Raw genomic sequence first — 13,089 nt, forward strand, 5'->3', positions numbered from 1 at the left:
TTAAACTTTGACCCATAATTCCAGGTCACATAACCAAGAAAATATTCCTCTTTTTCGCCCACGCTCTTACAGACCCCTCCTGCCTCTTATCCCGCCCCGCCCCGCCCCGCCGTGTGTGTGTGTGTGTGTGTGTGTGTGTGTGTAATTACGTATTTGTACTGTACAGGGAGGAAGTTCAGCACTCGCGGGGCCCCATCCCCTGAACTTTATCGTATGGTGTTGGTATTCACAATTTCATCCCCGAGTGTATGCCATTCACAACTCATACAAGAAAGGGAAATATTTACATCCATTGTGATACGTTTTCTTTGCTTGGTTTCTTGTAACGGCATCTGTTTTTTTTCTCCGTTCTTTACAGCTTTCGAAGAGCTTTTCACTTTCGACATCAAACTGGTTTATCATCCTGCTGACTGTCATCGTCACCCCCTAGTCTTCTCTCTTCCATGATATGCAGCTTTATGGCCTTAATTTCACTCTAACTCAGCTGCCTTAATTCTCATAGTGTCTTTGTTGCTCTTCTCTGGACTTTAATATAAGTTTTTTGGCCTTCTTTAAGTATGGTGAGTAAACCTGAGAAGCATATTTCAGTCGGCATAATATACGATGTTAATAATTTGCTGAATATTTCCTTATCCTTGTACATACTTCAGTGCAGTTCTAGAATTTGCGTATTTGTTTGTGTGTGTGTGTGTTTGTGTGTGTGTGTGAGTGTGATCGGAGTTGGGGGGATACAGATGGGTTTGAAGGGGTCTTGTGTGTTGGGGGTTGAGGGGAAGGTGTTCCGCTTTCCATTTATTGAAATAACTTTGTGTTATACAAAGTCTTGAGTTGGTATGGTTGGTGGATGGATGTCTTGATATATTGATTTTTTTGCTCCGTTGTATGTATATGTATGTGTGTTTGTGTATGCGAAGGGTGCGGGTGTCTGACTCCGTCGACATCGTAGCTGCTTGATTTTTGCACCATGTAAAGTAGGGTTGATGATGGCTGAATATTATGATGCCTGATTGTCTGTGTCGGACAGACTGGCAAATAGAATGTGTCAGACTAGGTGCCTGCAGACTCTGTCAGACAGGCCTGACAGCTAATGGTGTCAGACGGACCCTTTAGCTGACTTTCGGTCAGAACCTAACCTAGCTGACTGTGTCGGAAAGACCCGCTAACTAATTTGTGTCAGATAGACCCGTAAACTGACATTGTTAAACAGACCCTCTGGCTGACTGTGTCAGGCAGACCCGTTAACTGATAGTCTCAAACAAACCATCTAGTGACTCTGTCTGACAGACCCTTTAGCTGGCTATGTCAAGCAGACCCATTAGCTGACTGTCAGAAAGAATAGCTAGCTGATTCTGTCTGACAAGCTGTGTCAAACATATCCGCTACCAAGCTGTCAGCTTACCCTTTGCTAAGCTGTGGTTGAGTGGGACGTTGGGTGTGGTGGTGAGCGACCTGTTAAAGGGGGAGGGGACCTGACGAGGTGCTGGGGGTCGGGAGAGAGGCGGGAGGGATCTGGGAGTGGTGGGTGGTTGGTAGGAAGGGGGGGTTGGGGGTGGGAGAAGCGTCGGCTGGGCTGGGGGGAAATTGGAGTTCCAGGCGGCATACAAAAATGTTTCAGCACGACAGCCTGGCTTGATGGAAGGTCCTGGCAGTGATGGCAGCTCCTGGCTGTGATGGACGTTTATGGTGTTGGTGGCGACTGTATGGTGGTCATGGTGGTGGTGGCTAGTGTGGTGATCATGGTGGCGGTGGTTTGTGTGGTGCTGATTAATGTGGTAATCATGATAGTGATGGCTAGTGTGGTGTTGTCACAGCGGTTGATGTGGTGGTTCAGGTGGAGGTGGTAGATTAGGGGCGTTCGATTATATGTCTAACTCCTTTCGCAGTGGTGTATTACTGGGCTGGTGGAGAGATGGTGTAGGTTAAGATGAGCTGATATAAGTGGTGCAGGACTAGGCAAGAAGGTGAGGTAAAGTAAGACGGGTTTGGGTGGGTTCCCGTGCGCTGGTATAGGTGCGTGAGGTGAAGCAGGCGTTCCATGGGAGGAGAGTTGCATGGAAGCCAACAGCTACTGTGTTATTGTGGTAACCATGATGACTGTGGTGGGCATTGTGTTAATGGTCAGTGAGGTAATCATGGGGAATGTGGTTAGTGGTGGCTGTGGTTATTGCCATGGTCAAGGTGTTAGTGGTTAGTAATAACTATATATATTGTACGGGAAAAAAGTGTTACCTCGTGTGACCCCTTCTTTTGAATTTTCTCAGGTATCATACAACTTTTTAAACCTTCGTGTGCTCTCCACACTCACAGTTTCATAATTCAGTTTATTCAATTCATTTACAATTTCTGTAGTGTAAAACATAATTATTCACATCTTTTTAAACAAGTGTCATGTTTAATTTTATGTTATATGTATACCCTAAGGTTGTTCTGTCTTGATTCTTTTGGATAACTGTTCATTTTCTTCATCATCAAGCTGTTTATTAAAACTTCAAGTTTCTGGTCGTCACCCCTAACTATTGTATTTTTCATGGTGTACAAATGTGAGGCCCCAAACTATTCCCTTAATTCAGCTCTCGTAGTTCAAATACGATCATTGTTGCCCTGTTCTGAACCTTCTGTACTGTATTGTATTATTTCTTTGTCTAAGTGTGGTGACCAAACTTGTGAAGCCGAATGTAGTATTGAGAACAGCTTGCTGAACACAGTCCTAATATCTGGCAGCAGAAAGTTTTTCTCTTTCACTCTTTCCTTATGGTATGACTAGGGACGGTGTGGACTCCCAAGTCTTTCACATACATATTCCTGCAGATTATTTCCTAAAAGATGATATACATATCAAAGTTCTTTTCACCGTGTCCCATCCTCATTATTATATATTTGCTTGTGTTTAGTTTCATCAACCATGTATCAGACCACCGATGGAGCTTTTCTGGGTACCCTTTTAGATTAATCCAGTCCTCTCCACTCTTCATTCACGACCCTAGCATCATCTACAGACGTGTTCGGGTTGGGAGTCTGTGCCTTCTGGCAAGTTATTGACATAGATGAAGACCAATAGTCCCAGGGCAGAACCCTACGGCACCTCACTAGTGACCATGAGCCATTTCTGTGTTTCCTCCCACTCAGATAATATTCCATCCATATTCCTGCCTTGTAGATCCATCTTCTTTACTAACGTCCTGTGTGATAGTGTCAAATGATCTCCGCCAGTCCATAGGCAGTCCAAATACAGGTTTGGTGTTAGAGGTCTGTGTGTTGGAAGTATTTCATTCTTCCCATTCCCTTGCCCAGTGTCTTGCTTTCTCTCTGCGTCTTCCCTCCCACCATACCCATCACCCCTCTCTCCCGTCTATACCTCACTTCCTCTGATTAGTGCTTTCTCCCTATACCCCTTTTACCTCTCTCAGCATCCATCCTGTGCCTCCTCCTCCTCCTCCTCCTTATCTTGTGTGTATCTCTCCTGAAGAGCACCTGATCTATGACCACTTCTTCCTCAGGTATTTCTCGATAGAGTTAACTTGCCAGAGCAGGAAGGTCTACTCCTTGAAATTACTTAATGGTTGTATACAGACAGACAGACAGACAGACACCTTCATGAGCTATATGATCCCCCATGAATGGTATATCTTCTTTGTATTATGTTCACATTTTTAGGAAAAGAAAAGAGTAACTTATGAGAATGAAGAAAATGAACTTTGATGAGAACTGGGTGGGCCTGACACCTCTAGAGAAGACAGGAAAAGAAATCAAGAGATTTTCAGACCGAGGGAAGAAGTAGGTGGAGAACTGGGAATATTAGTTTTTGGTGAGTGACTGGGGCCAACCACAGCTAACATGGTGTGAAATGTTGAGTGTTACGACGCAAGTCCCGTCCTTCACTGGTGTTGCCTCCTGTCCTGTGCCTTTATGGCATTACCACCTCACCAAGCCTCCCATCCCACGGGATGCCATGTTGACCCAGCGGCCGGCACTCTCCCAGAGTGCCGGCCAGCCTATATTTGTGGTTTTCGGCGGCGTCGAACCGGTGCATGTGGCCGGCGTCGTACGCCTCTGAATGCCTACACGGAAAGCGACGTTCACGTATTGGTTACGAAGGGGATCATTCGCCGTGTGTATAACCTAGGCTCGCTCTCTCTCTCTCTCTCTCTCTCTCTCTCTCTCTCTCTCTCTCTCTCTCTCTCTCTCTCTCTCTCTCTCTCTCTCTGAAAGGTGTCCCCCTCACATCTCTTCTCCATGTTATATCTAACTCGATTGTACACAGGTGGCTCGGTGTGTGTGTGTGTGTGTGTGGGGTGTTTGTGTATGTATGTGGTGTGTGTGTGTGTATGTGGTGGTGGTGGAGACACGCCGGCTGACCGGGCTCAGCCCTCCACTGTGTCCCGGTTCGTACGAGATCCAGCGGCGGTGGTCTTGTTTGAAAAGTTGAAAACATTTTACATTTTCCATTATCCCGCTCCGATGGCAAATTGAATTTTCATGAGGCTTTTACACAAGTGTGGAACCACCCCCCCCCCCCTCCCCTACCACCTCCCCCCATCCCCCCTCCTCGTGTTTGGCTTCCGTTTTTTAGGCTCGCACTCTGCTCTCTCTCTCTCTCTCTCTCTCTCTCTCTCTCTCTCTCTCTCTCTCTCTCTCTCTCTCTCTCTCTCTCTCTCTCTCTCTCTCGCGTAATGCCGCAGCGCATGACTGTCAAACCCTGGCTGCTAGGGCGATATATATATATATATATATATATATATATATATATATATATATATATATATATATATATATATATATATATATATATATTATCCCTGGGAATAGGGGAGAAAGAATACTTCCCACGTATTCCCTGCGTGTCACAGAAGGCGACTAAAAGGGGAGGGAGCGGGGAACTGGAAATCCTCCCCTCCAGTTTTTACTTTTCCAAAACAAGGAATAGAGAATTGGGCCAAGTGAGGCTTTTCCCTCAAAGGTTCGGTTCTTTGTTTTTGATGCTACGTCGATAAAGCGGGAAATGGCAAATATGTGTGAATATATATATATATATATATATATATATATATATATATATATATATATATATATATATTTATATATATGTATGTATATATATATATATTATCCCTGGGGATAGGGGAGAAAGAATACTTCTCACGTATTCCTTGCGTGTCGTAGAAGGCGACTAAAAGGGGAGGGAGCGGGGGACTGGAAATCCTCCCCTCTCTTTTTTTTTTTTTTCCCCAAAGGAAGGAACAGAGAAGGGGGCCAGGTGAGGATATTCCCTTAAAGGCCCACTCCTCTGTTCTTAACGCTACTTCGCTAACGCGGGAAATGGCGAATAGTATGAAAAAAAAAAAAAAAAAATATATATATATATATATATATATATATATATATATATATATATATATATATATATATATATATATATATCGTAAGTTTGGAATGTTCAGAAGGAATTTATTTACTTTATAGTGGATGTTGGATAATTCATTAATACATTTGTGATGATTTTATGGTGTCTGTATTTATTAGTTCAGGGCGGTTCCAAGGACATCTACTACTACTGCTACTACATCTACAACTACTTTTTAGATCGTTGGTATAAATTTACTAAGAGGCTTACATAGTATCCTGTCGTAGTGGTCGTGCATAGCTCTAACGTCGTTGTCAGCCTGATGGTCGTTCTAAGCTTGAAGGTCGTCCGTATCATTCTGGGTTGTACTTTGCTCTTTATGGGTCGTACCACGCTTGAACATCACCTCATCTTTATGGGTCGTACCACGCTTGAACATCACCTCATCTTTATGGGTCGTACCACGCTTAAACATCACCTCATCTTTATGGGTCGTACCACGCTTGAACATCACCTCATCTTTATGGGTCGTACCACGCTTAAACATCACCTCATCTTTATGGGTCGTACCACGCTTGAACATCACCTCATCTTTATGGGTCGTACCACGCTTGAACATCACCTCATCTTTATGGGTCGTACCACGCTTGAACATCACCTCATCTTTATGGGTCGTACCACGCTTAAACATCACCTCATCTTTATGGGTCGTACCACGCTTGAACATCACCTCATCTTTATGGGTCGTACCACGCTTGAACATCACCTCATCTTTATGGGTCGTACCACGCTTGAACATCACCTCATCTTTATGGGTCGTACCACGCTTGAACATCACCTCATCTTTATGGGTCGTACCCCATCAACCTCATCTTTATGGGTCGTACCCCATCATCCTCATCTTTGTGTCGCACATCATCTCATCTTTATGTGTCGCACCCCATCATCCTCATCTTTATGGGTCGCACTACATCATTTTCATCTTTATGGGTCGTACCCCATCATCCTCATCTTTGTGTTGCACATCATCTCATCTTTATGAGTCGCACCTCATCATCCTCATCTTTATGGGTCGCACCCCATCATCCTCATCTTTATTGGTCGCACCCCATCATCCTCATCTTTGTGTCGCACATCATCTCATCTTTATGAGTCGCACCTCATCATCCCCATCTTTATGAGTCGCACCTCATCATCCTCATCATTATGTGTTGCACCTCATCATCCTCATCTTTATGTGTCGCACCCCATCATCCTCATCTTTATGTGTCGCACCCCATCATCCTCATCTTTATGTGTCGCACCCTATCATCCTCATCTTTATGTGTCGCACCCCATCATCCTCATCTTTATGTGTCGCACCCTATCATCCTCATCTTTATGTGTCGCACCCTATCATCCTCATCTTTATGTGTCGCACCCTATCATCCTCATCTTTATGTGTTGCACCCCATCATCCTCATCTTTATGTGTCGCACCCCATCATCCTCATCTTTATGTGTCGCACCCTATCATCCTCATCTTTATGTGTTGCACCCCATCATCCTCATCTTTATGGGTCGCACTACATCATCCTCATCTTTATGGGTCATATCACGGTTGAATATCACCTCATCTTCATGGGTCGTACCACGCTTAAACATCTTCCTCATCTTTATAAGTCGTACCACGTTTGAACATCATCATCTTTATGGGTCGTATCACGCTTTAACATCTGCCTTATCTTCATTGGTCGTACCACCCTCTTTATGAAGGTCTTTACACGATGTATGAGGTCGTACCACGCTTGAGGGTCGTCCATATCTTTATAAGTCGTGCTTCGTGCACGAAGATTAAGCTGTACCCTTGTACTCGTCACTCGTCACGAGCTCAAAAGTTCATCCATTGACGTAGTTCGTCCCCAAACAGACGTATAGATACGTTATCAGTCATCACGACATGATGGCCTCGCCTCATCATTACCATTGGTGTACACACTACTGTTGACCAAATCTCGTTCCTGCTTCGTTAGGTAGACCCCATAGACGAATATTATTATTATTTTGAATTCTCTTTTTTTTTTTTTCCACCAGCTTCTCGCTGATGGTGAATGTGCAACTGGCTTAATTAGTCTAATGTTTTGTTTCCGTGCACTGCCGCTTGTCTCTCTGGATTGTTATGGATTTGTAAATGGTTGATCGAGCAACAGGGAAGCAATAAAACATTTTGATATAGTTTAACCCCACCTCCCCTTCCCCTACCACCACCACCACTGCCTGATATAATGCTCTCACTAACAGGATCACTGTATTGGATAATACAACACCGTGCGGTGATACAGTGTTGCGTGCCACGGTGCAGTGTTGTGGATGGGTCATGCTTGTGTGCCAGGGTAGAGTGTTTGTATACCAGGGCTGTTCATTGGATTGTCTGCCAGAGTGTAGTGTTGTGGTTCGATGTTATGACCAGGGTTGTGAGTCACGGTGTAGTGTATTGGGTCAAGGTTGTGTGCCAGGGTACAGGTTTGTGCGCCACGGTGTAGTGTATTGGGTCAAGGTTGTGTGCCAGGGTACAGGTTTGTGCGCCACGGTGCAGTGTTGTGGGTCAAGGTTGTGTGCCAGGGTACAGGTTTGTGCGCCACGGTGCAGTGTTATGGGTCAAGGTTGTGCGCCAGGGTACAGGTTTGTGCGCCACGGTGCAGTGTTATGGGTCAAGGTTGTGCGCCAGGGACGTGTTCCTAGGTTGTACACCAGAATTGTGTGCCAGGGATGAGCGTCAGTGCTGTGTACCAGTGATGATTTACAGCTATGTATGCTAGGGTTGTGCGTTAGTGATGTTTGCCAGTGTTGTGCGCTAGTGATGTTTGCCAGGGTTGTGCACCAGTGTATTGTTAGCCAGGTATGTACACTGCTTATGTTTGCAACGGTTGTGCACCCTTGTTGATTACCACGGTTGTGCACTTATGTTGTTTGCTAGAGTCTTACATAATTGATGTTTGCTAGTGATGTTTGCCTGGGTTGCACACCTGTTGTATATATAATAGATATTATATATATATATATATATATATATATATATATATATATATATATATATATATATATATGTATATATATATATATATATATATATATATATATATATATATATATATATATATATATATATATATATATATGTATGTGTGTGTGTGTGTGTGTGTGTGTGTGTGTGTCTGTCTGTCTGTCTGTCTGTCTGTCTTTCTGTCTTACTAACGCACCTCCTGCCCCAGAAGTTCCTTTTATCCTTATGAAGCTCCTGCAGCACCGGACAGCACCACAGCTCGTGAGTGTTGTGTACGTCTGTGTGGAGAGATTGTAGGGCAACAGAGTATGTCCTCGGTGTCTTCTTTATGGCAGGTGCATCGTGGGCATGAAGGGTCTTGGAACATGATGGAACGGTGTTTACAGTGTCGTAGTGATGTCCAGAGTGTACGTGGGAGAGTTATACTCGTGTTTGTGTAGGGAGTGTAGTTTCTGTTGGGTGTACGTCTGGTAGGTTTGAGTGTAAGACTATCTTGACTAGGCAAGGGATTTTTTTTATTTATTGAAATGTTTTTTGTTCACTCGCCTCCATTTATTTATTGTTATTATTATTATTATTATTATTATTATTATTATTATTAACGATACTTTTTCATTTTCCATCAGATACCTTAGCCAGGGCAATAGGACAGGCCAACTTGCTTGGCACTTCTGGTGTCGACCTACCCCCTGAAGGCTCCCAGGTACCCCCACCAACCCAGGACGTCCCTCTCACCCCTGCCCCACCCTCTACGTCCGTTCCCGCTACTACACCTGCTGCTGCTGCTGCTGCTGCTGCTGCTGCTGCTGCTGCTGCTGCTGCTGCTGCTACTGGGGGTGGCTTCATTCCCGGTAAGTGCCAGTGACCATATTTACCCGTAAACAGTGCACGTGGTGAGGTAAAGTGCTTTCAGCTGACCATAAAATGTACTTGGTGTTGTTTGTGTCACTACTCATTGTGGTGTGCCACCCTCCCTGAAATGGTTGTTAAGGTGGCAAGTTAACAGCTTTGTTGCAGTGTTTTATGAGATGCTGACTGCTTTCCTGCAGTGGTCGTTAAGAGTTAGCAGCCTTACTGCAGTGGCTGGTAGGGTAGTGAGTTAACAGCCTTGCTCCCGTGGTTGTGTGGGAGGTAAGTTAACACCCTTGGTGCAGTGACTGTAACAGAGGATAAGTAACACCATTACTACAGTGATTATAAGGAGGGTAAGTTAACTCCCTTGCTCTGGTAAGTGTCAGGGAGACGAAATACCTAGTGATTCATTTTCACTTCCACCTGGTGTTCATTTGTCTCTCAGCAGTAGGGAAGTTAGCGCTTCATGTTTACCCCACGAAGTAGTGTCGCCGTCTGGCCAGCAGGTGTCCGTCACCTGAGCGACGGGTGTGGGGCGAGGGACCCCAGGCCTCGCCTTACTGCATGGTTGTTGGAGTGTGCACCAGAGCCCTCTATTGGCAGCGCTGCAGTGCCATACGTGATGTTCTGTGCCTCGAGCGCCCCAGGTGGCGCCACGAACGAACTCCAAAGTGCCATAGATGGTGATAAGTGTCTCGAGGATCACAGATGGTGTTAGTGTTACGGACCTCTAGTGCCACAGATGGTGTCAGAGACCTCGAGTTCCACAGGTGGTGCCTCTAACTTCCAGTGCCAGAGATAAAGTTAAGGACCTCAAGTGCCATAGATGGCAATTACAAGGTGTAGCTGAAGCTCTCGATTGTTCCCTACCGTTTGATTTGGCAAAGACCACCTGCACTACCATACGTCAGGGACCACCACGATCATAGGTCTTCCCTTACATATCTCCTGGTCACAGTAAGGTCCTCACCATACGCCAGGAATGACCATGATCATAGGTCTTCCATCACATCTCCCCTGGTCTTTAGACGGTCCTCACCCGCACCCTCCACCTTCCTGACAACGCGGACCATAAGGTGATGGCCCGTGCGCACCTCCGCTGTGACACCACCACACGAGCCCAGCATGACCGCCTCACTCACCCAGGCGCTCCTGACCAACAGCTTCTCATCCCATACCCACTCTTGACTCACCATTTCCCCTCCATCTCACCACCATCCCTCACTACCTGCGTCTCCTAGCCAACTACTTGCCGAAGTTTAGCAAAAGAAGAAAGTTAGAAAAGATGTAAAAACGTATTTTTATAGCGTGAGTAGTGCATGAATGGAATGGATTGAATAAGGAAATAGTTATCGTGACACCATACAAAAGTTGAAAATGTTTTATGATAGTAGAAGCCAGCGTAGAACTCCCTCCCCGCACAGTACTAATAGGTGTGTACACACACACACACACACACACACACAGAGTCTTCCTCTTCCCAGTCCCGTCCCATCACACACCAGTATTGTAGTCACATCTCACTCCCCACTTTCCTCTCTCCAAGCCTTCCCAGAAATCTTGGTCATGATAAATCTTATCACATTTCCCCACCGCGCCACATCTCACCACATTTCCCCACCACACCGCACCTCACTATATCACGCCACCATATCCTACCGCACCTCATCACATCTTCCCACCGCTCTGTACCTTTTCATATTCCTCAACCAAACCATTTTACACCGCACTCTTCCGTCAGCGCGCCATATCTCCCCAACACCACGGTGCTGTATTTCCCCCGTCCTCACTGTGCCTCCCCATCACCCCTCCACGCCTGCCTGCCTGGTCATACCGACCACAGTGCCTCTCAACCCCATGGCCTCGCCTCGTCATCCCACCACACAACACCTCCCCACACCACCACTTCGCCCCACAGTTCTCAACGCCCACCTCGGGCATGATACACATCCCCACCACTCCTGCCAGCTCCCTCAGCACCCTTACCATCCTCACCCCCACACAGGAGCGGGGAGGAGTCGAGGAAGGTGTTCCTTAACTTGGGTTGCCGGCTTAAGTTTGAACTGTTGAGGCGATGGGTGTAATGGGAGCCAGGCCAACTGCTGTTGCAAGTGACGGGGCAATTACGTGGCTGGTGGTGCTGGGGGCTAGCTGAGGCGGCTGGTGGTCAGGGACCAGACCTGGGGCTCCTGCTGGGGGCTAGCTGGGGTCCTGGTGCTGGGGGCTTATGGTGGTCAGGGACCAGCTGTAGGGCGTAGTGGCCATGGGTTAGATCCTGGGGCCTACAAATAGTGGCTACTAGTGACCCATATGGGTCGGGTTAGTGGCCAGGACACTAAACCCATCAGGGAGGTAATGGCCAAATAGTTATGGGTTGATGTCGTAGAATATTTGTAAATTGGCCAAGTGAAGAAAATGGTCAGATTTTACGGTTCATTTTATCGTTCTTCTGTAATTTTTGATGTTCATTTACTTATGTTTAGCTGGGAAAGTCAGGAATTATTTATCATAAGTATGTGGTTTGTGTCTGTGATCGTGCACACGCGCGTGCGCGCACAAACACACACACACACACACACATACGAGAGTGAGGGACGTCCTTCCCCTTTTTGTACAGCCGTAACTTCCACACTTTGTACTCGTTTAATCCCAGTCGCCAGCTAATATGTCCCAGGCACTAAATCCCACTACATGTTAAGCCTTGCCTTGAGAAATAGGACTTAGTAACCTCAGGTTTACCATTATCATCACTCGTTGCCCGAGTCTCTGGTCACGTAACATGTGTTCAGTGGTGAACACGTGAATAAATTTGGTTTCCAGGTTCATCATTATCATAGTGATGATATATTAACATATCACTTGAGAGAAAGGTGTGACTGGCCTCCACCAGCTAGAGGCTATACCACTCTTGAAAGTCACCTTCTAGCGAAGCTGTATCGTTGGGAATACAGTCTTATCAAAGAACTCCTCACTCCAAAGGAGTTAACATTTCCCAGCTACTGGAAGTAGCGCATCTTTGAGTTGCAGGAACCCTTTGAGCTCTTCCTTAGAGAGAATCGTGGTGTAATAATGAATTAACATATAAGTATGTGACTATATTACTGGTATTACCGTTAATGAATTTATTTCCTTACATATTTCTTGTTCACTTCATCATCATGTTGTTGTCAGAATTTAACGCCACATTCGTGAGACATAGAACGTATCATAGTGAAATATGGCGTGGGTGTACCGAAGACTTCACGTCAGTGGCTGGCTCTGCTCGTACCGTATAGTTCTCTGCTTGAGTTATACTGGTCGAGGTTGTGATAGTCAGATCCCGCTGTGGTTTACTTCAGGTTTAATTAGATTTATTGAGTGTCTCTCTCTCTCTCTCTCTCTCTCTCTCTCTCTCTCTCTCTCTCTCTCTCTCTCTCTCTCTCTCTCTCTCTCTCTCTCTCTCTCTCCCCCCGAGGCACGTGAATGTAATTGAAGATGTTGGATTGGTGGGAAGATAAAGCGTGTGGGCCTGGAGGAGGGGAATTCAACCCATGGTAGTACTAGGTTTGTTATACTCTCTCTCTCTCTCTCTCTCTCTCTCTCTCTCTCTCTCTCTCTCTCTCTCTCTCTCTCTCTCTCTCTACTCCTCTCTCTCTATACTCTCTCTATACTCCTCTCTCTCTCTCTCTCTCTCTCTCTCTCTCTCTCTCTCTCTCTCTCTCTCTCTCTCTCTCTCTCTCTCTCTCTCTCTACTCCTCTCTCTCTATACTCTCTCTATACTCCTCTCTCTCTCTCTCTCTCTCTCTCTCTCTCTCTCTCTCTCTCTCTCTCTCTCTCTCTCTCTGGTTGATGAATTGTAGTTCTCGTTGAACAAT

The 13,089-nt window shown here is 45.8% G+C and overlaps 1 protein-coding gene across 10 annotated transcripts in view; it reads left to right on the top strand.

The window, feature by feature from the left end:
- Positions 1–13,089, top strand: part of LOC139761399 (Fanconi anemia group J protein homolog) — a 1,968,572-nt gene that overhangs the window by 1,447,128 nt on the left and 508,355 nt on the right. For 9 of the 10 annotated variants that reach the window (XM_071685544.1, XM_071685606.1, XM_071685562.1 and 6 more), the window contains one exon: positions 9,010–9,234. In XM_071685544.1, the coding sequence (XP_071541645.1) occupies positions 9,010–9,234 (225 nt within the window). The remainder of the gene's footprint in view (positions 1–9,009; positions 9,235–13,089) is intronic. The other variant, XM_071685598.1, reaches the window with a different exon arrangement.

This window comes from Panulirus ornatus, chromosome 3 (assembly GCF_036320965.1).
Source record: "Panulirus ornatus isolate Po-2019 chromosome 3, ASM3632096v1, whole genome shotgun sequence".
Taxonomy (NCBI): domain Eukaryota; kingdom Metazoa; phylum Arthropoda; class Malacostraca; order Decapoda; family Palinuridae; genus Panulirus; species Panulirus ornatus.